The sequence below is a fragment of the Phocoena phocoena genome, chromosome 8 (genome assembly GCF_963924675.1).
Source record: "Phocoena phocoena chromosome 8, mPhoPho1.1, whole genome shotgun sequence".
In the NCBI taxonomy this organism is placed as follows: domain Eukaryota; kingdom Metazoa; phylum Chordata; class Mammalia; order Artiodactyla; family Phocoenidae; genus Phocoena; species Phocoena phocoena.
The window spans coordinates 109,456,910-109,484,775 of record NC_089226.1 but is presented as its reverse complement, the minus strand read 5'-3'; the positions used below and the strand labels follow the sequence as shown (position 1 = coordinate 109,484,775).

Here is a 27,866-nt window from a genome sequence, read left to right as displayed (position 1 = left end):
GGCCAGGTCTCTAGTCTCCGCAGCGCTGGGAGCGGCACGCGCAGCCGCTGAACAGCTGCAGCGTGAGCGTCAGCCGCCGCCCCCTCACCCTGGGGTCCGGGCAGGGCAGCACGAGCTGCTTCTCGTGGGAGCTGAGGGGGCGGCAGCAGCTACACTTGGCGTCCACTCGCATGGTGTCAGTGTTGAAGCTGCGGAGGGGCGGTGGCGGGGAGCGCAGGTCAGGCCGGCGGCCTCGGGAGCGCTCCTGCCCCTCCCCGGTCGCTGCGCCTTCGCGGAGGGGCTGGCCTTGCGTCGCTGACCTCCCCGGCTCCCGGCAGGTGTGGTGGAGGTGGGTGCGGGCCGGGGCCACCCGATGGGGCAGCATGCTGCCTGGGCCGGGACCTCTCAGGGGATCTTCCCCAGCTCCCACCGGGAGCGCCTCTGTCGAGCAGGGCGGGTTCCAAGTCCGGGAGCTGGACAAGGGCTGCACGGGGCCGACGGCTCACCTGGCCGAGGAGGCGCAGACGCCCTCGCAGCGGGTCACCGTCACGTTGGCCGTGCACCCCTGGTAAGTGACCTCTTCCTCAAACTCCCTCACGCTGCAGGTCCCTGGGAGCCGAGAGGCAGGCATCAGATGGTGGCCCTGTGGTGGGGCTGGAGGACAGGTGTGGCCTCTGGGGGCGCCACACCTGGCCCTCTCGAGGGCAGGAGCTGACACACACGGCTCTGGGCCTCGGGTTTTTAAACCCCTTTTCCTGTGGCACGGTGGATAGTGCCGGCGCCACCAAGGGAAGGCTGCCAGCTGCCTGACAGCTTAGATGATCTGGGTGCGGCCGTGTGGGCGCCGCCAGCACGTTAGTGCCCACCGTGGCGTCTTCCCTGGGTCCCCACCCTGCACTCGAGCCCCTGCCCCAGGCCGTCTCCCGTTGTCCGAGCCCCGCTGAGCTCAGACCTCACGGCTTTGCATGGGAACAAAGCCTGATAGCAAGTCTCTCACTGTGTGTTTTCTTCCTGAAAGTTGGCTACACTGGGAGTCCCCCAGGGTCAAGGGTTTTCTCAGAGGACGAGGCAGATTCCCAGCACTGGCCCCGGCCTCCCTCTCCACCTCCCCTCCTGCCCTGACACCAACCTGTGGGCACAGGTGTTTCTGGTCTGCTGGGCTCAGTACCTGCGGTAGGGATGGGGTAGGATGTCAGCATCCCCTGAGGGCACGTTTGGCATCACAAGAGCTCCCTGCAGGGCTGTGGGCCTGGCTGTGAGCTCCGTCCTGCATCTGTCCCAGTGGACAGACTGTAGCGGGCGCCCTGACAGCTGGCAGAGCATTGCTGCCGTTAGAAACTGCCAGTGGGACTTGAGTGAGAAAGCAAAGCCTGCGCGGTCTCTCCTGCCTTCCCACCTGCCCCCTTCCAAGGCCTCCCTGTGGCCTCGAGCCTGCCCTGCTTTTCCACTGGAGGTGGGACGAGAGGCCTGGCGGGCACGGGGGTCTTCCCTGTGGCTCCCACTGCCCCCAGCCCTCCTCCCCTCCTGCTCTCCTGCTCCCTTGCCCCACGCCCTGGGTCGCCTCTTCCTGGGTAGTCTCCACCCAGTCCTTGTCCCACAAGAAAAAACACATTTTTTTTCAATACTGTCCTGCAGTGGTGGACAGTCCTGCTGGGGGAAGGCTGGGGGTGTGAGAGGGGAGCCCGCTTCAGGGGACGGGTGCCGTGCAGGGGAGGGGGTGTCCTTGGAGGACAGGGTGGGCTTAGGCAGGCCTGGGGCAGGAAGGTAGAGCAGAGCCGGAGGCATCTGCAGCACTGAGACCTGGGTGGGCGCCAACCCTGGAGTGCAGGCGCCCCGGCCGCTAGTCCCAGCTCGGGCCCCGACGATCACCTGGGGTGAGGCGCGTGCCTGCTTTCTGCAACTGGGGGGAGGGTTGCGAGAGTTGAAACTCAAGGTCCTTCTGAGCTCTGCAGAGGGTTGCCGTGGAAGGCTGCTGAGGGAGGGTCACCTCAAAGGGAGGCCAGGACTGCAGCAGGGACGTGGAGGGGTGGGAGGCTGAGGGAGGCAGGTGCAGGACAGTCAGGCCCTGAGGTGGGGAAGGGGGCCACCTGGGAGAGGCCAGGTGCCCATTTAGGCCAGACTGGAATTCACTGGAGCTGTGCCCTGAGAAGAGGGGAGAAAGGATCTGGGACCTGGCCAAGAAAGGCTGAGGAGAGACCCCGAGAACACGTAAGCAACATACAGCAGAGGACAGGCTGGAGAGGGGGTTGGGGGAGATGTGACTTGGCCACTGCCTGCTGGTGGGGGCCCTGTCCTTCTAGACACCCCCAGGACACAGCTGAAGCACCAAAGCTCAGAGGCCTGGAATGGCACTCCAGGGCTGGTCAGAGGCCAAGCTGCGGCTCCCCCAGGCTGTGCCCGACCCCGAGTCTGCTCAGTGCCCTGCACTGCCTGGCCATCCCCAGGCAAGGGAAGTGAAGGCTTTAGGGGGAGGAAAGGAGACACACCTGCTGCAAGGGCTGGGCCAGCCTCTGTGGGTGTGTGCAGGTCATGATGGGGTGCAGTAGAGGTGGGAGCAGAGGCCGAGAGGCAGTGCCCGTAGGGTCATCAGGAAATGTGAGGGGACGAGCAAAGGCGGAGATCCCATGGGAGTGACCCAGAGTATTGTCCAGAGTGGAGAGGCAAGACTGAGAAGAAGCGTGCGCCACGGGTCGTGAGGTGGCTGCAGAGACGTCACTCACCTGGAGAGCTGGGTAGAGATGTGACGAGAGAGGAGATGGATTGGCCCCTGGTGGAAGAGGACCCGGCAGTGGGAAAGGAGGCGCTTCCATGCGCAGTGATGGAACCGGTCAGGAATACGCTGGCCGGCAGCCTGGTGGTACTTGGCTGTCTGGTGGTGAGGTTGGTGGCTGGGGAATTTGGGATGGCTGTCACTCCCAGGGTAGAAGACAGGAGGCCCTGCGTGGGGACTCGGGTCGTGAGAGAGGTGAACTTTGAGGTAGTGGACCGAGAGGACAGAGCTGAGGAGGCGGGCTTGCTGGCTGTGGTCTGGGATGTAGACAGGACCATGGTACTGGGAGTGGGGAGAGGGGACAGCGTGGGAGAGGATGGGGGTGAGAGGGAGGGCCTGACGGACACAATGGTGGCTGGGGAAAAGCGGCTGGCAGACAGGGGGGCTGTATGTGATATGGTCACGGGTGTAGAGGGGGAAGGGCTGTGCGGAGCTGAACTAGCGGTTGGGATGCTCTGTGAAGTGGAAACTGCCGAAGGTGATGGGGAATATGATATAAAAGGAGGAGTGGTGTGTGAGGACGTGTGAGAAGGAAGAGAGGAAGTAGTGGGCAGGGAGGAGAGAGTGGAGGTGCTGGATGAAGACGAGGGGTAATGTGGAAGGTTTGACACAGAAACAGAAGTGGTGAAAGGACTTTGGCTTGGGTTTAGAGGAGATGGAGAAGATAATGTAGAGCTAAAGCTAGAGCTTTGTGGTAGTGCTGTGCTGACTGAGTTCTGGGCTCGGGTGGTCTCTGTTGTGGTCTTTGTCAGTGGTGGGGCTGTGGGTGTGGTGGTCTCTGTTGTGGTCTTTGTCAGTGGCGGGGCTGTGGGTGTGGCGGTCCCTGTCGTGGTCTTTGTCAGTGGTGGGGCTGTGGGTGTGGCGGTCCCTGTTGTGGTCTTTGTCAGTGGTGGGGCTGTGGGTGTGGCGGTCTCTGTTGTGGTCTTTGTCCGTGGTGGGGCTGTGGGTGTGGTGGTCCCTCTTGTGGTCTTTGTCAGTGGCGGGGCTGGGGGTGCGGCGGTCTCTGTTGTGGTCTTTGTCAGTGGTGATATTCTGGGTGTGGCGGTCCCTGTTGTGGTCTTTGTCAGTGGTGGGGCTGTGGGTGTGGCGGTCCCTCTTGTGGTCTTTGTCAGTGGCGGGGCTGTGGGTGTGGCGGTCTCTGTTGTGGTCTTTGTCAGTGGCGGGGCTGTGGGTGTGGCGGTCCCTGTTGTGGTCTTTGTCAGTGGTGGGGCTGTGGGTGTGGCGGTCCCTCTTGTGGTCTTTGTCAGTGGCGGGGCTGTGGGTGCGGCGGTCTCTGTTGTGGTCTTTGTCAGTGGCGGGGTTCTGGGTGTGGTGGTCCCAGTTGTGGTCTTGGTCAGTGGCGGGGCTGTGGGTGTGGAGGTCTGTGTTGTGGTCTTTGTCAGTGGCGGGGCTGTGGGTGTGGCGGTCTCTGTTGTGGTCTTTGTCAGTGGCGGGGCTGTGGGTGTGGCGGTCCCTGTCGTGGTCTTTGTCAGTGGTGGGGCTGTGGGTGTGGCGGTCCCTGTTGTGGTCTTTGTCAGTGGTGGGGCTGTGGGTGTGCCGGTCTCTGTTGTGGTCTTTGTCAGTGGTGGGGCTGTGGGTGTGGTGGTCCCTCTTGTGGTCTTTGTCAGTGGCGGGGCTGGGGGTGCGGCGGTCTCTGTTGTGGTCTTTGTCAGTGGTGATATTCTGGGTGTGGCGGTCCCTGTTGTGGTCTTTGTCAGTGGTGGGGCTGTGGGTGTGGCGGTCCCTCTTGTGGTCTTTGTCAGTGGCGGGGCTGTGGGTGCGGCGGTCACTGTTGTGGTCTTTGTCAGTGGCGGGGTTCTGGGTGTGGCGGTCCCAGTTGTGGTCTTGGTCAGTGGCGGGGCTGTGGGTGTGGAGGTCTGTGTTGTGGTCTTTGTCAGTGGCGGGGCTGTGGGTGTGGTGGTCTCTGTTGTGGTCTTTGTCAGTGGCGGGGTTCTGGGTGTGGTGGTCCCTCTTGTGGTCTTTGTCAGTGGCGGGGCTGTGGGTGTGGCGGTCTCTGTTGTGGTCTTTGTCAGTGGCAGGGCTGTGGGTGTGGCGGTCCCTGTTGTGGTTTTTGTCAGTGGCAGGGCTGTGGGTGTGGCGGTCTCTGTTGTGGTCTTTGTCAGTGGTGGGGTTCTGGGTGTGGTGGTCCCTCTTGTGGTCTTTGTCAGTGGCGGGGCTGTGGGTGCGGCGGTCTCTGTTGTGGTCTTTGTCAGTGGCGGGGCTGTGGGTGTGGCGGTCCCTGATGTGGTCTTGGTCAGTGGCCGGGCTGTGGGTGTGGCGGTCTCTGTTGTGGTCTTTGTCAGTGGCAGGGTTGTGGGTGTGGTGCTCCCTGTCGTGGTCTTTGTCAGTGGCGGGGTTCTGGGTGTGGCAGTTCCTGTTGTGGTCTTTGTCAGTGGTGGGGTTCTGGGTGTGGTGGTCCCTGTTGTGGTCTTTGTCAGTGGCGGGGCTGTGGGTGTGGCGGTCTCTGTTGTGGTCTTTGTCAGTGGCGGGGCTGTGGGTGTGGTGGTCTCTGTTGTGGTCTTTGTCAGTGGCGGGGCTGTGGGTGCGGCGGTCCCTCTTGTGGTCTTTGTCAGTAGCGGGGCTGGGGGTGCAGCGGTCTCTGTTGTGGTCTTTGTCAGTGGTGGGGCTGTGGGTGCGGCGGTCCCTGTTGTGGTCTTTGTCAGTGGTGAGGCTGGTGGTGCAGCGGTCTCTGTTGTGGTCTTTGTCAGTGGTGGGGTTCTGGGTGTGGTGGTCCCTCTTGTGGTCTTTGTCAGTGGCGGGGCTGTGGGTGCGGCGGTCTCTGTTGTGGTCTTTGTCAGTGGCGGGGCTGTGGGTGTGGCGGTCCCTGATGTGGTCTTGGTCAGTGGCCGGGCTGTGGGTGTGGCGGTCTCTGTTGTGGTCTTTGTCAGTGGCAGGGTTGTGGGTGTGGTGCTCCCTGTCGTGGTCTTTGTCAGTGGCGGGGTTCTGGGTGTGGCAGTTCCTGTTGTGGTCTTTGTCAGTGGTGGGGTTCTGGGTGTGGTGGTCCCTGTTGTGGTCTTTGTCAGTGGCGGGGCTGTGGGTGTGGCGGTCTCTGTTGTGGTCTTTGTCAGTGGCGGGGCTGTGGGTGTGGTGGTCTCTGTTGTGGTCTTTGTCAGTGGCGGGGCTGTGGGTGTCGCGGTCTCTGTTGTGGTCTTTGTCAGTGGCGGGGCTGTGGGTGTGGTGGTCTCTGTTGTGGTCTTTGTCAGTGGCGGGGCTGTGGGTGTGGCCGTCCCTGTTGTGGTCTTTGTCAGTGGCGGGGCTGTGGGTGTGGCGGTCCCTGTTGTGGTCTTTGTCAGTGGTGGGGCTGTGGGTGTGGCCGTCCCTGTTGTGGTCTTTGTCAGTGGCGGGGCTGGGGGTGTGGTGGTCCCTGTTGTGGTCTTTGTCAGTGGCAGGGCTGTGGGTGTGGTGGTCCCTGTTGTGGTCTGCGCTGTGCGTATTGCGGTCCCTGTTGTAGTCTTTGTCAGTGGCGGGGCTGTGGGTGCGGCGGTCCCTCTTGTGGTCTTTGTCAGTAGCGGGGCTGGGGGTGCAGCGGTCTCTGTTGTGGTCTTTGTCAGTGGTGGGGCTGTGGGTGCGGCGGTCCCTGTTGTGGTCTTTGTCAGTGGTGAGGCTGGTGGTGCAGCGGTCTCTGTTGTGGTCTTTGTCAGTGGTGGGGTTCTGGGTGTGGTGGTCCCTCTTGTGGTCTTTGTCAGTGGCGGGGCTGTGGGTGCGGCGGTCTCTGTTGTGGTCTTTGTCAGTGGCGGGGCTGTGGGTGTGGCGGTCCCTGATGTGGTCTTGGTCAGTGGCCGGGCTGTGGGTGTGGCGGTCTCTGTTGTGGTCTTTGTCAGTGGCAGGGTTGTGGGTGTGGTGCTCCCTGTCGTGGTCTTTGTCAGTGGCGGGGTTCTGGGTGTGGCAGTTCCTGTTGTGGTCTTTGTCAGTGGTGGGGTTCTGGGTGTGGTGGTCCCTGTTGTGGTCTTTGTCAGTGGCGGGGCTGTGGGTGTGGCGGTCTCTGTTGTGGTCTTTGTCAGTGGCGGGGCTGTGGGTGTGGTGGTCTCTGTTGTGGTCTTTGTCAGTGGCGGGGCTGTGGGTGTCGCGGTCTCTGTTGTGGTCTTTGTCAGTGGCGGGGCTGTGGGTGTGGTGGTCTCTGTTGTGGTCTTTGTCAGTGGCGGGGCTGTGGGTGTGGCCGTCCCTGTTGTGGTCTTTGTCAGTGGCGGGGCTGTGGGTGTGGCGGTCCCTGTTGTGGTCTTTGTCAGTGGTGGGGCTGTGGGTGTGGCCGTCCCTGTTGTGGTCTTTGTCAGTGGCGGGGCTGGGGGTGTGGTGGTCCCTGTTGTGGTCTTTGTCAGTGGCAGGGCTGTGGGTGTGGTGGTCCCTGTTGTGGTCTGCGCTGTGCGTATTGCGGTCCCTGTTGTAGTCTTTGTCAGTGGCGGGGCTGTGGGTGCGGCGGTCCCTCTTGTGGTCTTTGTCAGTAGCGGGGCTGGGGGTGCAGCGGTCTCTGTTGTGGTCTTTGTCAGTGGTGGGGCTGTGGGTGTGATGGTCCCTGTTGTGGTCTTTGTCAGTGGCGGGGCTGTGGGTGTGGCGGTCTCTGTTGTGGTCTTTGTCAGTGGTGGGGCTGTGGGTGTGGCGGTCCCTGTTGTGGTCTTTGTCAGTGGTGATGTTCTGGGTGTGGCAGTACCTGTTGTGGTCTTTGTCAGTGGCGGGGCTGTGGATGTGGCAGTCCCTATCGTGGTCTTGGTTGGTGGCGGGGCTGTGGGTGTGGTGGTCCCTGTTGTGGTCTTTGTCGGTGGCAGGGCTGTGGGTGTGGTGGTCCCTGTTGTGGTCTGGGCTGTGCGTATGGCGGTTCCTGTTGTGGTCTCTGTCAGTGGCGGGGCTGTGGGTGTGGCGGTCCCTGTTGTGGTCTTTGTCAGTGGTGGGGCTGGGGGTGCAGCGGTCTCTGTTGTGGTCTTTGTCAGTGGTGATATTCTGGGTGTGGTGGTACCTGTTGTGGTCTTTGTCAGTGGTGATGTTCTGGATGTAGCGGTCCCTGTTGTGGTCTTTGTCAGTGGTGATATTCTGGGTGTGGTGGTACCTGTTGTGGTCTTTGTCAGTGGTGGGGCTGGGGGTGTGGTGGTCTCTGTTGTGGTCTTTGTCGGTGGTGGGGCTGGGGGTGTGGCGGTCCCTGCTGTGGTCTTTGTCAGTGGCGGGGCTGTGGGTGTGGTGCTCCCTGTTGTGGTCTTTGTCAGTGGCAGGGCTGTGGGTGTGGTGGTCCCTGTTGTGGTCTGGGCTGTGCGTATGGCGGTTCCTGTTGTCTTTGTCAGTGGCGGGGCTGTGGGTGTGGCGGTCCCTGTTGTGGTCTTTGTCAGTGGTGGGGCTGTGGGTGCAGCGGTCTCTGTTGTGGTCTTTGTCAGTGGTGGGGCTGGGGGTGCAGTGGTCTCTGTTGTGGTCTTTGTCAGTGGTGATATTCTGGGTGTGGTGGTACCTGTTGTGGTCTTTGTCAGTGGTGATGTTCTGGATGTAGCGGTCCCTGTTGTGGTCTTTGTCAGTGGTGATATTCTGGGTGTGGTGGTACCTGTTGTGGTCTTTGTCAGTGGTGGGGCTGGGGGTGTGGTGGTCTCTGTTGTGGTCTTTGTCGGTGGTGGGGCTGGGGGTGTGGCGGTCCCTGCTGTGGTCTTTGTCAGTGGCGGGGCTGTGGGTGTGGTGCTCCCTGTTGTGGTCTTTGTCAGTGGCAGGGCTGTGGGTGTGGTGGTCCCTGTTGTGGTCTGGGCTGTGCGTATGGCGGTCCCTGTTGTGGTCTTTGTCAGTGGCGGGGCTGTGGGTGTGGCCGTCCCTGTTGTGGTCTTTGTCAGTGGTGGGGCTGTGGGTGTGGCGGTACCTGTCGTGGTCTTTGTCAGTGGTGGGGCTGTGGGTGTAGGCTCTGTTTCTGTGACAGGGACATGTGTCGATGTGGGTGGGGTGCCAGTTGGCTTTGGGCTGGAGGAGGTAGCGTGGGACTCTGTTGACGTGGTGACTCGGTGAGAGGTTGGAGCCACCAAGGAGGTGGCAGATGGTGACACGTTGGTGGGAAGCGTCTGTGGGTGTGATGGGGTGGGGTAGGTGGTGGCAGTCCAGAAGGGTGTTCCCGTGGGCGGACCTGTTGTGTGGGTGGTAGTGGGGACAGAAAGGATGGGGGTGGAGTGAGTGGTGATAGGGGTGTGTGGCATGGGGGGTGTGGCTGTGGCGGTGTGTGTTAGGGGGTTGGATGCAGAGTGTGTGGTGTGACTGGTGTTTGCCTCGACCCTAGCAGTGGTGGCTCTTGACAGTGGACTGGTGTGCATTGTGCTGTGGCTTGTGGTGCTCTCCGGGGGTCGTGGGAGGTCCGTCTGCTGTGTCTCCTGGCTGACAGAGCTTTTAGGGGTCCAACGGTGTGTTGAGAACGCTGTAGAAAACAGTGGTGGTCAGTTCACTCCTCCTCGTTACCCTGCCTTTGGGTGTGACTCATTCATCACCCACACCTTCCACATCGTCCTCCTCCCGTGTGGCTTCTGTGTGTCCCTGGTGGTGTGTCCAGGAGTTTTCTGAATGACTGTCTCGTTCCTTTCCCAAGCCCCACCCCGGCATTCTCTGTGGACCCTTGTTGCCCTTAGCTGCTTGTAGTGGGCTCTGGGGTCCCTCCCCGGCAGCCCTGCATGGCTCTGTCCCCCAACGCTACTCTCAGGACGGCCGTTGTTCAGGTGGGCTCGGCTATCCCTGCGTGGCTCCCCTGCTGCTGGCCTTGGGAAAGGGCTTCTCTTCTCGCCTGCTGTCAGGGTAATCGGAGGTTTGGGGCCCTGCCCCAGAGTTGGGACCTGCACTTGGGTCAGGGGACTTTTGGAGCCCCGGCATCCTCTGGGGCCTGTGGATTCCCTTGGTGGGGGTGGCCGTGGTGGATGGGCGCTTGGGTACCGTGGCGGGGGAGATGTGCAAAGAGGAGCGTGCTGAGTCAGGCCAGCTGCTGCCTCCCTCGGGCCTGAGCTGGTCCTGTGTGGTCGTGGGGGTGGCCCAAGGCTGCTGTCTTCCACGCGGCCCCTGACAGCTTGGGCTGGGCACTGGGGCTGCCCCGCTGAGGCCCCTCTGTGGGGACAGGCAGTGGTGGCATGCTTACTTGCGGGCGACACTGTGGAGGTCCCTGATGTTGCCGGGGTTGGCGGGGCTGCTGTGGTTCGCGCTGTGGACCGAGCTGTGGACCGTGTGGCTGTGTCGTGGGAGGATCCTGTGGGCTGTGTTGTGGCTTGGGTCACGGTGGGTGCCGTGGCTGTTGGCCTTCGAGTGGCCGTGGTGGCCGGCACCGATGTGGCCCGTGTGGTGACGGTGGAGGTGGTTCGAGGTGAATCTGCAGGGAACAGCGCCCGACATCCCCTTCAGCCCCGTCCGCACTGCCACGGGTGCTTCCTCACCCACCCCGGGGCCCTGGCCCGGGGGCCCTACCTCCTGAGAAGACTGTTGGTTGTGTCTGGGTGGTGGGGGCTGTGGCTGTGGCCGTTGGCGTGGCCGGAAGGCTGGGTGTCTGGATCGGGGCCTCAGGTGTGGCCGGGGAGCTTGGCGAGGGTCTGGTGGAGCTCAGCCCAGTGGTGCTGGGGGTCACTGTGGTGCTGGCCGCGGCTGTGGTGGGCCTGGTTTCCGTGCTGTGGGAGCCTGAGTGTGGCACACATGCTGTTGTTGTTGGGTAGGGAGCTGCTCTGGCACACCCTTTGGGAGGAGCCCTTCACTTCCCTGCTGGGCCCCCAAGCCACGCGGGCCGGGCAGCGGCCCTCATGGCAGTGGGGGCTCCCGGCAGGGCGTGTATCCTTTGGCCCTGCTGTGCTTGGTGGCCAGGCAGCAGGGCCCAGTGGGGCCTACCGAGCCCCTCCCGTCTGACTTCCTGGTCAGCATCTGCCGCCCCCAATGTGCCGAGCAGCCCAGGGCCAGCGCAGCTACACCCTGCCCCGCCCCACACCTGCAAGCCTGGCTGCGGCCGCTGGGCGGACAGACACAGGCTGGGCTGGCTGCAGCCTGGCTGGTGGAGCCGGGAAGGAGCCCCGGGAGAGAGCCTGCTTCACCTCGGCACCTTGCATGTGTGCAGTCACCTGCCGTGGGCAGTGGCACGGTGGGTGATGACGCCGCAAGAGGAGGGGCGGTTGGCGGTGCTGCCTCCCGGCCCCGTCTCCGCCTGCCTGGGCCCTTCAGAGCCTTCGGCTGTGTCCCCAGGGTGTGAGGCAGAGGACACGGGGGATGGAGCTACCGCAGAAGTGCTGGGACCCCTGCTCCCCGTCTTCTCTCCCCTCCTCCCACCTCTGCACCGATGGCCTGGCAGGGAGTGGAGGGGCCAGCCGGGGTGCTGCCCAAGGGTAGCTGCAGGTGGTGTCCAGTGCCCACTGGGCTGCCTGCTGCTGAACTCCCAGGAGGTCCCTGCTCTGCACCCACACACCCCAGCAGGCTGGCGGGGCCTGGGTGTGCCCTGTGGCCGCAGGCTGGGTGAGTGGATGTTTGGGGAGGGGAAGGGAGGCGAGGGCCAATCCCTTTTCCTGTGTCTCTGGCTGCCCTGGTCTCTGGCTGTGCCCCTGGGGAGTGGGGGTGCTGGGAGGCTGGCCAGAGGTTTGGGCAGGAGCTGTGAACTCTGGGCGGGGGCGTGGGGGGCTCTTGGGCAGTGGACTGAGCTTACTGCATGGCAAGCACATCCCCTTGTCGTGATCGAAGTACTCATTCTGGGAGCAGTTGTAGCAGCCTGAGGGGGGTGTGCAGAGAACAGCCAGACCTCAGTGTCCAGAGCCAGAAGCCCCTCTTCCCCAGGCCTGGTCGCCCCCCCAGCCCCGGCTCTCCTGGCCTCTCCCCCGATCCCCAGGCGCAGGTGCCTGCCTGGGTCCGCACTGTCAGACACACCCCCACATCCCACCCGCCAGCAGTCCCAATCCCTCCAGGCCTTCCCCTCCTCCCATCTCCTTCTCTGCGCCCAGTACCTTCGATGTTGGTCCCCGGGAAGCTCCGCAGTGACGCGGGGCAGAGGCACGGCTGGTAGTGCCATGTACAGTTGGCCTCCTGGGCGTACTGGTACTTGCCGCCGCCCACCTGCGTGTGGGTGTTGTAGAAGTCGCAGTAGATGGCTGTGGGGAAGGGCACCGTCAGGCGGCAGAGCTGGCCCGGGAGCCCGCACCTGCCAGTGGGCTCAGGGTGCCTCTGCCTCCCTGGGGGTGCTGCCCGCCCCCCGCCCCCTGCCCTGGGGAAGCGCTGCAGCCGGACATTCCGCCTGTGGCCCTGTGGAGGCCTTTGGGCAGGAGTGGGACTCACGGCAGAAGTCTGGGGACCGCCAGTCCACGCACACGCCCTTGTCCACGCAGGCCTTGGCGTAGGCGGCCACAGCGTCACACAGGCACTCGCAGTCCCCGCCGGTGTCACACCCACACGTGTCGCGCACGCAGGCCTCATAGTAAGGCAGGTGGTACACCTGCGGGGGCCGGCCCTCAGCGTCAGGGCGGGGCCAGGCTCCTCCCGGCTAGCCCTCCCCTGGTGGCTTGGCCGCTGAGCCCGGGGCGCCGGCCAGGGTAGGACGGGCACGGGGGGGGGGCACCTGGCCCTGACGGCTTGGCCGCTGAGCCCGGGGCGCCGGCCAGGGGAGGACGGGCACGGGGGGGGGCACCTGGCCGTGGCAGGCAGCGAACGTCTGGCTGTTGATGATGCTGCACTTGCGCTCCGCCCAGGAGCGACGGAAGGTGTTGAGGCTGCAGGGGTCCTGCGTGAAGGTGGTGTCCCCGCACAGCGGGCTCTCCTTCCAGGAGTTCACGAACTCCAGCTCGCTGGACGCCAGGTACTTGCTGCGTGTCTGGAAGTCGTCCTTCATGTTCCCGTTGTAGTTGCCGCACAGGCCGCAGAGGGTGCCCTGCGGGGGCTGGTGTCAGGCGGCCGCGGGCAGGGCCTCAGCACTCGCTGGGGCTGCGGGGCAGGGGCGGCGGTACCTGGGAGGCACGGGCGATCTTGATGAAGACGGTCATGTGCTTGTTCCAGGTGAGGGTCAGGTTGTACGTGCTGCTGATGGTGGCGTCCAGCACCAGGTGCATGGAGCTGGCCTTGACCCGGAAGTGCACGCTGGGGTCCTCCCCGCTGACTGTGTAGTTCCTATCCGCCAGCATGATGGACAGGCCCTGTGGGGTGCGGCTGTCACAGGATGCCTGCCCACGTCCTGGGTGGCCAGTAAATGCCGCTGGGCTCTGCCTCCCGGCCTGAGCTCTCCATGGCAGGGCCAGCCCTGGCCTGGGGGGGTCTGCCCTCTAGAGCCTTCTGTCGGCAGAAGGTTCCAGAACATGCTGGAAACTGTGTCGAGGACTGAGGGTCAGGCTTGTGGGAGAACCCCTACCTGCTGTACGGTTGTCCAGTTCCGGGGACACTGCTGCCCGTGATGTGGGCGTGGAGGCCAGGGCACAGGGCCGTGAGGGCCCCGAGAGGCCAGGCCCTGGGGCCCTGGGGGGAGGTTGGGAAGGCCACCCGCCTGCTCACCCCCAGGAAGATCTTGATGGCCCGTGAGCAGGTGACACCCGACTTCCCACACACGACATTCTCTGTAAGGATCTTGAAGGTGGGCTGCGAGTCGCTGGCACCACAGCTGTCCTGTGGGGAGATGGCGCCGAGGAGGAGCCGGCCCTGTGGACCCCTGGGCCCCCCATGGCCCCCCTGTGGCCCAGGCCAGCACTCACTGTGGCCAGGATATACTCGCAGTTGCCATCGAACACAAAGCGCTGCCCATCGAAGGTGACCACGTGGCCCTCCCCGTAGAGGGTGCAGGTGGATGGGCAGTGGGCACTCTGCTGGCACGTCCACGTCCCCCTAGAGCAGATGCTGTGGGAGGAGCAGGGCATTCTGGGGTGACTGGGGCACACGCACCCCCGTAGGACCCTGACCTCATGGGTTGGTAGGGGCCCCTGCCCGCCCCAAGGGCTTAAGGACAGTTGGGCCACCAGGTCTGTGGGTAGGGCTGTGGCTCACCAGCTCTTGCAGTCCGTGTGGAGCTCGGCGCCCTGGGGATAGGAGACACCTGCAAACTCGCACGGGCACTCCTCGGGGGGCACACACTGTCCGCCGGCGTTCTCGTAGAGCCCCTTGGCACAGACACAGCCAGGCTCACACTTGGTGGGCACCTGCAGGGAGGAGGGTCAGTGGCCCCTGGAGGGTGGCCCTGCTTGCTGCCGCTGCAGCCCTGGGACCTTCTGAGACTCCCCAGCGTTCTCCCCAGACCTGCTCCCTGCGTCCGTCCTGCTCTGGGACTTCCCTTAGCACAGCTGCCCCTCTCTGAGGGGCATCACCTCTGCGGCATGGCTGGGCTGGTGTACCCTCACCCCAAGCTGGCAGGGCCCACGGTCCTCAGGGAGCCCACAAAGGAGCACAGCCGGCGGCCACGCCACCGGTCACGCGCATCACGGGACGGTGGGGATGGAGCATGGCCCGCCTTTCGTGAGGGGTCTGTGGGACTCTTCTTGTGGGCCAAGGAGAAGATGTCGGGGCGTCCGCCGTGGGAACGTCTAAGCCAGGGTGTCCCCGGCACCCCGGGCAGTGGAGCCTGCCCTCCGCGGAGCACTCTTGCCCTCGCTCCACCTGGTCTTACACAGGGGGTGCCGGTGGCTAGCATCTGGCAGGTGGGAGCGCAGGCTGCCCCGAACTTGTCCTCCGAGGACTGGTTGCAGGACTGGAACGTCTTGGGGGCCGAGCAGGTAGCTGCAGAGACAAGGGGCATGGGGTGAGGTGGGCCCAGAGGGGCCGAGGCACCCACAGTCCAGCTCCGCCAGCCTCGGCTACAGCTACGTACCCAAGAGCATCTGAGGCGGTGCCGGGCAGCTCAGCCGCCCGTTGGCGCAGTAGCTGCAGGAGAGAGGCCCGTGAGCGCCGCCTGGGCTGGGCTGCAGGGCGGGCGGCCACCCTCTGGACCCCTCGCTCACCAGATGACGCCATTGACCATGGTGGACTGGTCGGCCAGGATGAACTTGGAGCTGTCCAGGAGGCAGGGACACTGGGCCTCACGCACACACTCAGCCTTGTGGTTCAGGTAGGTGCCCTCGGGGCAGTTGCAGCCGTCCACGGGCACGGCGCTGGGGTGGCACTCGACCTCGCGGTCGGACAGAGACAGGCACGTGCGGTCACAGGCCTGGCTGTCGTAGCTGAACGTCTGGTTGCCTGTGCAAGGGGTGCCTGCGGGGGACCCGGAGTCAGGCCCGGTGCGGGGGTGTGGTGGGTGGCACCAGCCCCGCCGGCCCATACGCACTGCAGTTGTCCACGCGGCTCCTCCAGCCCTGGAGCAGGACGCCCCGTGAGGCGCACGCGAGGGCGTAGTCGCCCAGGGCGGCGCAGATGTGCGGGAAGGTCTCCTCGTAGTTGCAGGCCTGGTACACACACCTCTGTGGGCAGACAGGGGCCGTGGGTGCCCACCCAGGACCCCGAGGGTGCCCCCTGCGCCACCCCCCCGCCCCCGCTGCCCACGGGGCCGCCCACCTTGTAGAAGGGCTTGGGGTCCACGGCGGCATGGCACTTCTCGAACACCGTGCCCTTCTTCACCAGCACCGCGCAGTGGGTCTCCGCGCACACCTCTGGGGGGCAGGCCGGCGTGGGTCAGCCGTCCGCCGGGGCCTCCCGCCCACCCCGCGGCCCTCCTGGACGGCACTCACTGTTGAGCTGGCTCATGGAGCAGGGGTCGGTCTCACGCTCGCGCGCGGCTGGGCAGTTCCCTGCCCGCCAGGAGTCCACGAAGAGCGAGGCGGTGCCCTCGGTGATGCCCACGCTGGTCGTGAAGTCGTCCGTCGTGTCCCCGTTGAAGTTGCCGCAGAGCCCTGGGCCGGCCGGACGTGAGGGTGGACCGGCCCAGGCCCCTGTCCTGCCCCGCCCTCCCCAAAGCCCATCTTCTCCCCTAACCACACCCCGGGCGAGAGGCCATGGCTGGCTACACCCCAGGGAGGACCAGCCGGCCAGGTGGAGCTGGCCTGGGCCGTGAGTGCCCGACACCCTGGGTCAGTGCAGGGCTCTGCTGGGCCCCTCCTCTTCTGGAGTGGCTGAGCTGGGCAGGGACGGGGCAGCCGGGGGAGGGACTCACCTCTGGTCTGGCCTCTGAACTGGGGCCCGACAGTGATGTACACTTGGAACAACGGCCACAGCTGGATCACGAGCTCCAGCCCGAAGGTGGTGACCATTTGCAAGTGGGTGGATGTCTGTCTGAAGACCGTGATGTTGCCTGAGGGGATAGGGGCCTCAGCAGGCGGCCTGCTTTGGGAGCGGGCTCGTGAGGCCCCGGGTGCGGGGGGCGGGGGGGGGGAGCTGAGGACGTACGAGTCGCATACGGCAGCCACTTGGTGTCTCCGTTGTTGGTGATCACCTCGTCCTGAGAAATCACAATTTTGTCCTGCGGGGAGGGTGGCCGAGTTACGGGGGGCTGGGAGTTGGGGCCAGGCAGGGTGGAGGGGGAGCTGGGACGCATCTGCTTGGGGCCCCGGGTGGGCGCAGGTGGCAGGCGGGGTGGCCTCACCTGGCTGGACACGTAGATGACAGCGACCAGCGATGTCTCCGAGTGCGAGTACCCAGACTTGTCGTACACGGCCATGAGCGAGCCCCCGTCGGGGAGCTGGGGGCTCTGGGAGGAGGGGCGGCTCAGCACAGGGGGCCCGGGCTGTCAACGGCGACCCGCCGTGGCGGCCCCCAGGCGGAGGCTGCTTCCTACCTGGAGGAGGATGTAGGTGCAGGTGCCGTGGAAGCGGTAGGGCCTGGCGTCGAATGTGGTGACGAAGGAGCCGCCCTCCAGGGCGCAGCGCCTGGGGCAGGGCTGCTCCACGCACTCCCAGCGGCCCCCAGAGCACCGGCTGTGGGCGAGGAGGCGTGACCCAGATGGCCCCCAGGGCTGAGGCCGCAGCATCCCCCTCCCTGCCCCCAGCCTGCCTGCACGCCTCTCCTGCTGCCCTGCGCTCACCAGGTCTGGCAGGCGGCTGTCGTGACCTCCCCAGGGGCGAAGACTACCCCACTGAGCATGCAGGGGCACTGGGGGACAGGCACGCAGCTGTGGTTTTTGGAGATGTCGTCCAGAACCATACCTGCGGGAGAGGGGCTTCCTGGGGCTGCGGGGCGCGGAGACCCCTCCCGCCCTCCTGCTGGGCAGCCCCTCCCCCACCCTGTCCCGCCCGGGGGGAGGGGGCTGGGGGTGCCCCAGGAGAGCCTCCGCCTTCAGCCCCGCCTGCCTCGCCGCCTCCCGCCCTCTCGTGCTAGGTGCCGCTCCTCATTGGGCAGTGGGCCCTGTCCAGCGCAAACCCCGCCTCTGCCCACCACCTTACTCCCTGCTGACTGGCACATGCGGCCTTGGCCCGGGGCGTCTGTGAACACCGTGAAGGCAGAGCCCTCCCTGGGCCAAGTACCCGCAGAGTGTCTGGGGTTTCCGAGCATGGGTGTGGGCGGAGCGGATGCCCTGTCTCCAGGCTCCTTTCCAAGGGTCCTGGGAGAGCAGCTGTCCTCACCTTCCGGGCAGAAGCAGCCGAAGGTGCAGAAGCTGGAGCAGCTGTGCCGCGGGTTGGAGCAGGTCTGCACGCAGGTCTCACCGCACTCCCGGTACACCTGGTTGGCTGGGCACTGGCCCACAGCTGCAGGCCCATGTGGCCCTCGTGAGAGGGGTCGGGCGCCCAGGGCCTGGCCACCCACCCGACCCTGGCCGAGGACTCAGGCCAGCCCCTCCTCCACCTGGGTCTTCTCTGTCTCTCAAACAAGGGGAGATTGGGGGCATCGTGTCTGGGGCCCTGGCCCTCCCCCCGACCCTCCCCAGGACTCACAACAGAGGCCAGGGCCCCGCCAGCTGTTGACGGGCTGGCCAGCCATGCTGCACTGGCGCGAGTACTCGGATAGCGTGGCACAGCTGCAGTGGTGCCGGCCGGGCTGGGCACACGTGGCCATGTCCGCCTGGCAGCTCAGCAGGAAGGGCTCCTTGGGCACGTTGCACTCGCGGGACACCAGGGTCAGCAACTGGATGCAGGTCTGGGCCTGGGCACAGGGACACTCAGGGTCATAGGGGTCAAGGCCACATCCCACACCACGCGTGTGACTTGGCAGTCTGGGGGTGTCGTTGGCCTCGGGACCCTGCCAGATCCCGTGAGCCAGCCCCACCCTGGCTGAAGGGCCCCCTTGGCCCCGGGGAGCCCGACCGCCTCACGTACGTTCTCTGCCTGCGGGACCCGGGGGCTGGGGATGGCCTCATAGGCACAGATCTCGTTGGGGTCATCCAGCTTCTGGAGGGCGGCGTACTTAGGGGGTTCCAGGAGTTGCCCTGGGGTGAGGGGTGGGGCAGGGTCAGCACCATGGTTGCTGGGCCACAGAGGGGTCTCCCCACCACTTCCGCCCACCTACCGTCCTCGCTCAGAAACTCATTGGCCTCGTTGCCGTCGAAGTTCCCACACAGCCCACACATCTTGCCCATGTGCTTCTTCTCCACCAGGACCTGGAGGGGTCAGGCACCGCCGTCGGGTGGGCGGGGAGGCGCACAGGACTCCCAGGGCCCCAGGACCCCTCGGAAGCTGCTCACGCCTGCTCCAGGGGCCCAGAGCACCCCTCACGGGGAGGGTCCTGGCGCCATGCCACCCCAGGGTCTGTCCGCCCGGCTCCTCCCAGGGGACCTCCATTCGTGCTCGCTGGAGGGAACTGAGCCAACAAAAAGCCCAGGCTCCTGGCCGGGCTCAGGGCCCCAATCCCCAGGAGGGCAGCTCCACCGCCCAGTCCCCTGACGCGTCCTCACCATGAGGTGGGCGCCTGGACCCCACATGACCACCAGCTCCAACTCCAGCTGCTTGGCCACCAGCCGCACGCTCTGGCCGAAGGGTGTGATCTGGAGCCTGTTGCTGGTGTAGGGCAGGCTGACGACCCTGCAGGGTGACAGCAGTCAGCGGCCGCCCCTCGGGGCCCCAGCCGCCCGGCCCGACTCTGCAGCCTACCCCACGTCCTTGATGGAGATGACCGCCTTCCGCACAGTGACCACAGAGGCCCCCAGCTCCACGATGACCCGGGAGATGTTCCCGCTGGGCCCTCGCCGTAGCTGCACGCCGAAGGTGGACGAGGCATCCTTGCACATGGCCGCAAAGATGTAGTTGCAGGTCCCCGAGAAGTCATATGTGTGGCCGTCGAAGGTGGTGAAGTGGCCGGGCCCCCACGTGGAGCACCAGCCCCTGTCTGGAGCTGTGGAGGGAGCGGGCGGGGTCTCGGGTGGGGCAGGTCTGGGGCCCCGGGGAGCCCACACTGGCAGACAAGAGGCCTCCCAATTTCCAGGCCCTCCTGGGGTGGGCGGGAGAAGGGTCCCGCGCCCCACACCCACCCCCTGCCTACGGGAGCGCAGGCCTCTGTTGTGGTTGGGGTCTGTGGCGCTGAAGCTGCAGCTTAGCCCCCATCCAGCAGGGGGCAGCAGGGGCTTGTCTCCCCCAGGGGAGGGTGGTCTGAGGCTCTTCCATAGCTGGGGGCCCTTGTGGAAACACCAGACACGGCTACCCTGTAGCAGGGCCATGGCCGGTGGACACGGGGACAGTGGGCTGCCGTGACCCTCACCTGTCTGCGGGGAGTCCTTCAGCCTCCGGAGGCCTGGGGGCACCAAGGAGCTGTCGTCCAGACCTGCGTGGACAGAGCCCGCGGTCAGTGTGGGGCTGCCCAGCTCTGCTTGAGGGCTGTGGCCGGCAGCGTGTTTCGGGTGAGCCAGGCCCGGGGCACGGCAGGGAGTGCGGGGAGTGCCAGCAGGGCTGCTCCTGGGCTGTACGAGCTCCGCCGTCCCCGCCGTCCTTTCCTTTGGTTGCCTCAGAGGGACCTCTCTGAGCTGTCACCTGCTGGGGCTGGGGACACGGTGGGGATGAGGCCCCGCCCCCAGGCACACGCACGCGTGGAAGGGCAGTGAGTGGGCGGCGGCCGCAGGCGCTGGGAGCCGGGAGGTCCCTGCGGAGATGGGGTCCCGAGAGTGGGGCTCAGGGCTGGGCGAGCTGGGCCCCGGCTGTCCGTGGCGTCGTCTGTCCCGCGGCACCTGCAGGTCTGCCCGCCGGGCTCCAGGCACTGGCTCGCTCCCCAGAGAAGCCCGGGCACCGTGCACACAGGTGGCGTGTGATAAAGGGGCTCCTGGCTGCGCTGGCTCCCAGTGGGCTCCCGTGTGGGCCTCATGGGGGGTAGTAGCTGCAGGTGGGGGTGAGGAGCCCTGAGCCCAGAGGGGTTCGGTGGTCTGCAAGTGGCAGGAGGGCCAGGGAGAGCTGGGCAGGGGTGCCCGGGCGTCTGTGGGTGACTTGGCCAGCGGCGTGCCGCTGTCCGGCTACACCCGCCGAGTTCCCAGCCCAGCCCCCCTCGGGTCCACTCCCTCTGGGGTCTGTGCGCGTTCTGCCACCAGCTCAGAGCCTGAGTGAGGCTGAGGCCCGCGGAGGACTCCTCCCTCTTCTGGGCCCTAAAAGAGGCTGTTTCTTTGCTTCCTTCCTCCCTGTCAGCTTCCCGGTGCTCTGGCCGTTGCCGGAGAAATGCCCGGTGACGCTGCTTGCGGCGACTGTCGGGGCAGGAGGCACGGGCCCAGCCTCACCTCCCCTCTCCCTGCCCTGCTGCAGTCCTCCCTGCGGCCCCGTGGGCCCCGTGGGCCCCGTGGGAGATGAGGCCCAGCGCCGGCGGGTGGCAGAGTCATTGCTGAATGCGGCCCCCGGGGTCCCGTCCCTGCTGCTCCCCGCCTCGCCCCCTTTTCCCCGGGGTCTGTGCCTTCCTGGGTGACACTGACCTCCCGAGTCACGGTGCTGGTCGCTGCTGGTGTTGTTTCTCTGGGTGACGCCAGGGAGCAGGCACAGGGTCCCCAGGCCGGGCGGGAGGTGACACCTGGCCGCCTTCCTCTGCAGTGCCCACCACGCCCGTCCACGCCTGGGGCCCCTCCTCGCCTCACCACTGGCCCCCCGATGCCTAGAGTCGCGCCCACTGTTCCCCGAGGGCCACTCCCAGGTGCCCACTCGCAGCGGCTCCTCCCGTGCTTCGCCTTGTCACCCAGCACCAGCCTCCCGGGCTCGCTGCGCTCCGGCCCTCGGCTCTGCCTGGTCCCCGCCCGGCCCTGCGGCCCCACTGGCTGAACGACAGCCCCCCAGCGGCGTCACTGCTCCTCGCCTAGGACTGTCTGAGCTTCCCACCGCGCTCAGCTCCCTGGCTGGGACCTGCGGGGCCTGCAGGGTGGGCCGGTCCGCCGCCCCTGGCCTTTCTCAGCCCCTGGATGCGCCCTGTGGTGGCTGGGGCACACGCTGTTTGTTCCTTCTGCACGTTTGGCAGCCCTGCCTGCCCTGCCCGTTCTGGGTCAACCCTGGCCCGGCTCAGGGGCCTCTGTCCCTTAATCCCCAGCCCCCAAGATCCTGATGTCTGAACTTGTGCTTTGAGGCCTCTGGTCCAGGAGGGCAGGGCCTGTCTCTCGCTCCCCGCCTCCCCACGCCAGCACGGAATCGGTGCTCAAAGAGTATTTGCTGAAACGTGGAGAGGCCCCACCCCTGCCCCGTGCAGCGTTCACAGCCTGGACCCCCATGGCTCCCCAAAGCCATGCCCCTCACTACACCTGCTGGCCTACACCCTGCCCCACTGGCTCCCGAACACCTCCCTTCTCGCCCTGGTTCTGGGTCCAGGTCTGGGGGTCCCCAGGGCGAGGGATGGGCCCAGGGAGGCGGCCTTGGATGGGCAGGGGTCCTGAGTGCTCAGAACCACCCCTCGTGGGAAAGCTGGGGTCTGGGGGGTGGGGAAGGGGCTTCGTGGGAGGCAAGGGGTGGAACGGGCCCAGGGGAGGCCTGCTCTACTCGGAGCCCCCAGTCTGCCCCCAGTGCCTGGGCCATGGCCAGACGGCAGGCCTGGCGCTTCTCCCTGGCTGCTAGCTGAGGCTGGTGGGGCTCTGGGGCCGCCAAGGAGCGGGCAGTGGGGCAAGGACCTAGGAGGCAGGCAGGAGGAGTCCCGCTGGCTTGGAGACCGGAGCTCTGGGGTGGGTGCCTGCGGTGGGCAGGAAGGGGCTTCCCCTGGGCCATTGGACACCCCTTGGGGCCGGCCCCTCCTGTGGGGCGGGGCTGGGGTGAGAGCCTCCTAGACCTGCGGCATCTCCCGTGCCTGGGTTGTTTGGCCGAAGGGACCTGGGGGAGGTGGAAGGGGACCCCCGTCCCAACAGCCCGATGGGTGGGGTGGCCCCTTCCAGCCTCCCAGGTCTTCAGTCCTCACGGCAGCCACACGAAAGGGAGGCATCGCCCGCACTCGTACAGACCTAGAAACTGAGGCCCAGAGCCCACTTCGTGGTGTGTCTGTTCGCAGCCAGGACCCAGTGGAGCCGGGGTCTCTCCCTGAGTTTTTGGACTTCAAGGCCCACAAGGACCCCTTCACGCCCTCTGGCTGCCCCTTGGGGACCCCCAGAGGCATCTCGGGACCCAGGGCCCAGTGGGGAGAGCGACAGGGCCAGGCTCTGAGTGCTGAGGCCCCAGCACTGTCCCTGCCTCGCACGCCCACGTCTGCCACACCCACTACTGTGGAGGAGACTGCCCGTCCCCTCTGATTCCCACGGGCTGGGCCAGGCTCCGAGGCCGCCGGCGGAGACCTGGGCCTCGGCAAGTGTGGGGCAGCCACAGAGCGAGGAGAAGCCTCCCGGGCCTGGCTTCGCCTCCCATTCCCATTCATCAGTGTCCCCACGGCCAAGCCGCAGAGGCGAGAAGGCCTGGGAGGACATCCCACGTGCGGGAGCCCTCTGAGGGTGTCTGGCCGACCCTGGTGCACGGCCTGCAGCCCCCCACTCACCGGCGCTGAGCAGGGCACCCCCGCAGGAGAGAAGCAGCAGCAGCTGGGGCCCGAGCATGGCGCGGAGAGGACAGCGGCCACCACGGGGCACTGGGCAGGCTGCTGCACCTGTGCGGCCCGAGTGGCCTCCCCCGACGCCTTATATAGGGGCCAGGGGCCCTGCCCCACCCCGCCTGCTTGTGCCCCACGCTCCCGTCCGGTAATTGCCACGGCCAGCCAGTCCAGTGGTGGCCAAACAGGATCTGGGGCGCTGCTTTATCAGGACCTGGCCTTCGGAAAATTCTTCAGCGGGCAGCGGCCCCGTTGTCACTCACCTCTGAGCAGGGGGCTGGCACACACCCTCCGGGGCCCTGCACACATCTCCGGTGAAACCTCAATTGCCAGGGGTCTCCCTGGGGGTCGGTCCAGCGAGTCAGCGTGGGCACCTGGGGACTGAGAGGGGGCTTGTCCAGGACGTGGGGGGAGACGCCTGGGCACCCCCTCTAGGGTGCTACACAGAGAGCTTCTGGGGGGTGCTTCATCCTCACCTGGACCCAGGACCCCTACAAGGTGCCCGCACACTGGCCCCCACCCCCGCCTTGGGAGGAAAGACTGCCCAGTGGCAGGGACTCTCCAGAGGAGGGCAAGCCCCTCGGGGTGGGGTCCCGGCTGGGGGGCGCTCACGCATGGGCCACTGGCCCTGTGGCTCAGATGGAGGCCTCCCTGGAGGCCTGAGGAGCTTGTGGGGCTGACAGCACATCCCTGGGGTGCAGGGCCTTGGCTGGCCAGCTCGTTGTTGGAGACCACCTTCTCAGCTGGCCGCCTGGGACTTCGGGTCGTGGGAGGGGCGGAGCGGTCCTGCTGGGCCCCGGGGCCCCTAATTAACGGTTGTCTGAACCCACATGGCTCTGAGCTACTTGCTTCAGGCACGGCAGGAATGGGGCAGCCTTGGGGGGGCATCTCCTGTGCAGCCTCAGGGTGCCCGGCCCGCTCAGGCAGAGAAGCAGGGGCTGTGCCCACACCCCCCTGGGAGAAGGACAGAAGGACATGGCTCCTGGGGGAGGCACCCTGGGGAGCGGGAGGCCGGTGAGGCCGGTGGGCACTTGTCCACGGGCAGCTCACACGCCCGCAATGCGAGGGGTCAGGGCGAGGGTCAGGGTCAGGGTCAGGGTGAGGCGCGGGTCGGGGCACAGGTGTTTCGAATTTTCCACGGGACTGTCTCGCAGTCAGGGGGCAGGGCGGGTCCGACCTCCCCAGGGCATCCTGGCCCTGAGTAGGAGCCCCGGGGGCCTGGCACAGGGAGCTTCTGCCTTCTTGAGGCGGTTCTGCCCCACATGGACCTGGGCTCCTTCCACAGAGACTGTGTCTGGGGCCTCCCCATACCTCACAGACCGTCCAGCTCCGCGGGGCCACCCGCTCCCGGCTCAGAGGTACAGAAGATGCTGTGTGTTTACCTTAAATAAATGTTAGTTTTAATAGAAAGTTGTTTTAACAGGAAACAGCTTTCGGCGAGCTGCTGGCCTGCGGGTGCCTCAGCCCTGGGGGGCGGGCAGGCAGGTGGGATGTTCTGGGCACCCTGTTCTCTGTCATTTCTCCACGATGCTCTTGGCACCCCGTTCGGAGAACCCCAGGCCTAGGAATGCAGGGCTGGGCAGAGGGCGTCCCAGGGAGGCCCCCCTGGGTGCCCCTACCCCGGACCCTCCCAGCCGGGGTCCCTGCAGGAGGGATGGTGCTGAAAGGGGCCTGTGGTCTGGGCGTGAGTGGGCTCACGTGGCCGTCTGCCTGGGCGTTGCCGAGGGGCCTCCGTGGAGGCTCCCCCTGCCCTCGGGGAGCTCCTGCTCACAGCGGGACTCGTGCAGCTCCAGACGGAGGGCCAGGGAAGGCTGGTGGGTGGGGCCCTCAGCCCTGGCCAGAGCCCCGGGAGGGTGAGCACACTGTAGGCCTGCAGGGAGACGGCCCCTCGGACCTTGGGACAAGCAGGGAGGCAGGCGCTCCGACAGGCCACCCGGGCCGTCTCCCACCAGACACAGCCATCCCCAGGGCCTGGGTGCAGCCCATGGTGGGCAGTTCGAGGCTCCAGAAGGGGCCGGGTGGGGCTGTCCCCCAGAGGTCCCCTGCCACCGGGACCGGCTGTGGGATCAAGCCCCAAGCCTTTCTCTCTCATGGCCCCCGTTCCATCCCTCTGCCCTGACCCTTCCGGGCCCCCAGCTGCTTTAGCCCCTGCCCGGCAGGCGCCCGACCGCAGGGCCTTGGCGTCGGCTGCCCTTGGTGTCCCGCACACGGCCCCCAGGTGTCCCCTGGCTCCTCCCCTTCCCTCTGACAGCCTCCCCCGTCCCCTTCTCCAGACTGCGCCCTGCACGTTGGGTGCTGTGGTGTCTCCCAGCAGGTCCTCCCCCCACGGGCCCGTCCAACTGTTCTCCGTGTGTCCCAGCACCTGCAGGGGGCCCACGCCTCGGGACACATCAGGGGACAGGTGGGGCAGACTGTGGTCTCCGGACACTCCTGTGTCCTGGGTGGGGTGGGGCTTGTGGCAGGCAAGGGGCTCCCTCGTTGGGGCCCAGGCTCACCTCCCAGCAGCCTGAGGGTTGCAGGGGTGGCCCTGGCTGGTGTGGGATGTCACTGGATTGCAATCGGCTGCCCCCGGGGCCTGGATCAGAGGCCCATGTATGTGTGCGTGTGACTTGGTTTGAGTTTCCTGGGAAAGTTGTGCCGTGCGGTCCAGGATCTGTCACCGCAGGCGGCCCAGGTCCTGAAATTAGCGGACAGCTCTGACCTTTCAGCGTTGCTGGCACCCGGGTCCTGTTCCCTCCCAGCAAGGCGGGGCTGAGGCCGCTTTTCCCTTTCTACACAGTGGTTTGGCGGGAAACCACAGAGCATGGCATTGTTGTCTGCTGACCTGGGGGTGCTGGAATGCGCTGAGCAAATGGTGGCAGGGAGATAAGCATGTGTGTGGCCCTCGTTCGCCATTGTCCCCTTGCAGGCTGGGCGACAGGAGCGGTCCCGCTGGCCGGCCTCAGGGAGCGGAACCCCGGACACACGGGTGATTGTCTGCCCTCGCTCCCTCCGCCTGTGTGGCCAGTGCCGTGAGGCAGGGAGCCCGAGGGGGCCTGAGCCCTGGCCGAAGCCTGCTCTGAGCCTACCCCCAGCCCCAGAGCCTAGTGTCCAGGAAGAGGGCCCTACACACCGCTTCCAGCTTCCTACAGCCCCTTCCTCGAGACCCCCACCCTGGAGCCAGCTGGGACCGGCCACGTGAGGGCTGAGAGGGAGACCCAGGCTCTCCCCGCCACATCCCAGCCACCTTACCCGCAGCTCCCTGGCCTCCTGTCCATTCCTTGGCCAACTCCTGCTTCTCGCTGGCCCTTCTAGACCCCCATCCTGAGCTGCTGGGATCAACGCTGCCGGGCAGAAGTGAAGCCACTGAGCCAGGGACACAGGCGAGGGGCCTGGGCAGCCAGGGAGGGTGCTGCAAGGGGCTGGGGCGGGCCATTTCTCTGGGGGCCCAGGGCTTCCCTGCCAGCCCCAGCGCCTACCCCTGGGTCCCAGCTCTCCCCCAAAATTCCTGGGCCTGGATTTGGGGTGTGTGCGGCCCCCCACCCCTGCAGGGCAGCCCCAGTGCTGACTGCTGCCCACAGCCCCATCGAGTAGCTGTCAGAACTTCATGGCTGTGGCTGCAGGAGGGGGCTGAGGCATAGGACTGGACCTGGGACAGGTTAGGGGGTCCGGGTTGGGGGAGTCACTGCCGCAGGCTTGGTGGAACCGTGCTCATGGACAGGCTCAGCTCCACCCCTCTCCTGTCCAGGGCCTCTGGTCCTTTGTGTATATTTTAGGTGCCTGGCCCTGTGCTGGGGCCTGATGGGGGGACAACAAGGGGGCTGAGGGGCAGGTTGAGCCATGGTGGGCTGGGAAAGCAGGCCTGGGGCTGGATGCCCACCTGCTGCCCAGGCAGCTCGGGCGGGATGGGGGCCTGGCCACCTGCTCCTCCCACCGGGGGGGCGTAGCTGGGGTCGGGGAGACGTGCTCCCAGGAGGCAGTGCTCGGCCCAGCTCTTTGAGCAGCACCTGGGGTGCCCCCTGGCCCCGGTGCTCTGAACGACCCTCCCCCACCCTGAGTCTGGGCACCTCTGACCCCACGGGGTGGAGCGGCCCCTCCCGACCGGCACCCACTCCCACTCCCACCCCACTCGGGACCTGGGGCTGCCCCTCAGGGGCTCCGAGTCACGTTTCTCCTGGGCCTGTCTCCCCCCCAACCCCCGGCCTCCAGCCCTGAGCTGAGGGTCCCGAAGTCTCCACCACCTCCAAAGGTGCTGGAGGCGACTCTGATGTCTTCAGCTTCTGGCCAGAGCCCTGTGCCCGCTCTGCCCCTCAGCTGCGGGCCGGCTCAGCGCGCGTCCCCGGCCCCCGCCCGTTGCTGTGCTGAGCTGGGTGCCAGCGGATGCTGGGTGGAAAGCAAACAGATAAGGCTGGTCAGGAGCAGCGGGCCGGGAGCCTCACCCCAGGCCAGGGGTTATCGGGCTGCTTGTGGCTCCAGGTGCGGACGTGGCGGGTACTGAGTGTTTGCTCTCCGCCGGTGGCCGTGAGGGGCTGCCGGCCGCCGTGGGTGTGACCCGGGAGCTGGTGGCCAGGTGGTGGTGTGGGTGGTGCACACGATCCGTCCCTCCATTGGGGGGTGGGAGGGTGGCGGGGAGCACATGGGGGGTGTTCTCAGCAGGGTGTCCGGGTCGGGCAGCTGAGCAGAGCCCCGGACCGGGTGGCTCGCCCACACACACTTCTTCTCGCAGTCCCCCCGGGGCCGGGCTTTGGTGGGGGCTCCTCCTGTGCCTGGTGGGAAGAGGGGGGAGGGCATTGATGCCATCGTGGGGCCCCACGCTCACGACCTTATCGCCTCCCAAAGGCCCGATTCCATCACCCTGGGGTCAGGGCCTCAACGTATGAATTTTGGGGAAACACAAACGCGCAGCCCCAAACAGGTGGTACCAGGTTGTGGGGGGCTGTCAGGTTGGAGGGCCCTGAGCAGCCCAGGAAGGCTTCCTGGAGGAGGTGGGCTAGAGGAGGGACAACCAGGCCCTCAAAGCCCGGGGTTGGAGCTGGGGTGGGGAGAGGCCCTGCCGAGGCCGGAAGTGCCTGCTTAGTTGTGGGGACACTGGTGAGGGGGCCGGGGCCAGGCCAGAGGGTGTCCTGGGCCTAGCGTGAGCTGGGAGAAGTGGGCAAACTGCAGATGGGCGGCAGGGTGGGGGTCCTGCACGAAGTGGTGGGGCAGCGATCCAGGTACCCGGCGGGAAGCAGGGAGGGCGGGCAGGGCCGGGTCGGGAGGGGCCCAGGGCCAGGCTCCCAGGCTTACAATGGCCAGTCTGCCTGGCTGGTCACGGGGATTCAGCACGTGCCATACGGGACCAGGTGGACGTCCGGGGCCTCTCATGCCGGGCACTGGCCCAGGGGAGCCCTGGGGCCCAGACTTGCTGTCCAGCGGCCAT

The 27,866-nt window shown here is 66.3% G+C and overlaps 1 protein-coding gene across 1 annotated transcript; it reads right to left on the bottom strand.

The window, feature by feature from the left end:
• Positions 1 to 10: 10 nt before the first annotated feature.
• Positions 11 to 27,866, bottom strand: MUC6 (mucin 6, oligomeric mucus/gel-forming). Its single transcript, XM_065882496.1, has 43 exons — positions 27,782 to 27,866; positions 27,370 to 27,437; positions 26,887 to 27,006; positions 24,589 to 24,905; positions 24,167 to 24,301; positions 23,519 to 23,611; positions 23,155 to 23,450; positions 22,732 to 22,842; positions 22,418 to 22,525; positions 19,208 to 19,270; positions 18,604 to 18,844; positions 18,408 to 18,534; positions 18,023 to 18,113; positions 17,833 to 17,942; positions 17,452 to 17,659; positions 17,143 to 17,265; positions 16,605 to 16,725; positions 16,359 to 16,497; positions 16,167 to 16,271; positions 15,971 to 16,043; positions 15,738 to 15,875; positions 15,316 to 15,477; positions 15,143 to 15,237; positions 14,916 to 15,048; positions 14,593 to 14,842; positions 14,463 to 14,515; positions 14,262 to 14,371; positions 13,646 to 13,797; positions 13,357 to 13,498; positions 13,160 to 13,270; positions 12,622 to 12,807; positions 12,306 to 12,545; positions 11,957 to 12,113; positions 11,629 to 11,772; positions 11,334 to 11,396; positions 10,759 to 10,867; positions 9,798 to 10,025; positions 7,092 to 8,807; positions 6,159 to 6,872; positions 3,460 to 5,939; positions 2,700 to 3,104; positions 486 to 588; positions 11 to 188 (listed from the first exon to the last, which is right to left on the bottom strand). The coding sequence occupies exons 1-43, from the start codon at positions 27,864 to 27,866 to the stop codon at positions 11 to 13; spliced, it is 10,803 nt and encodes a 3,600-aa protein (XP_065738568.1).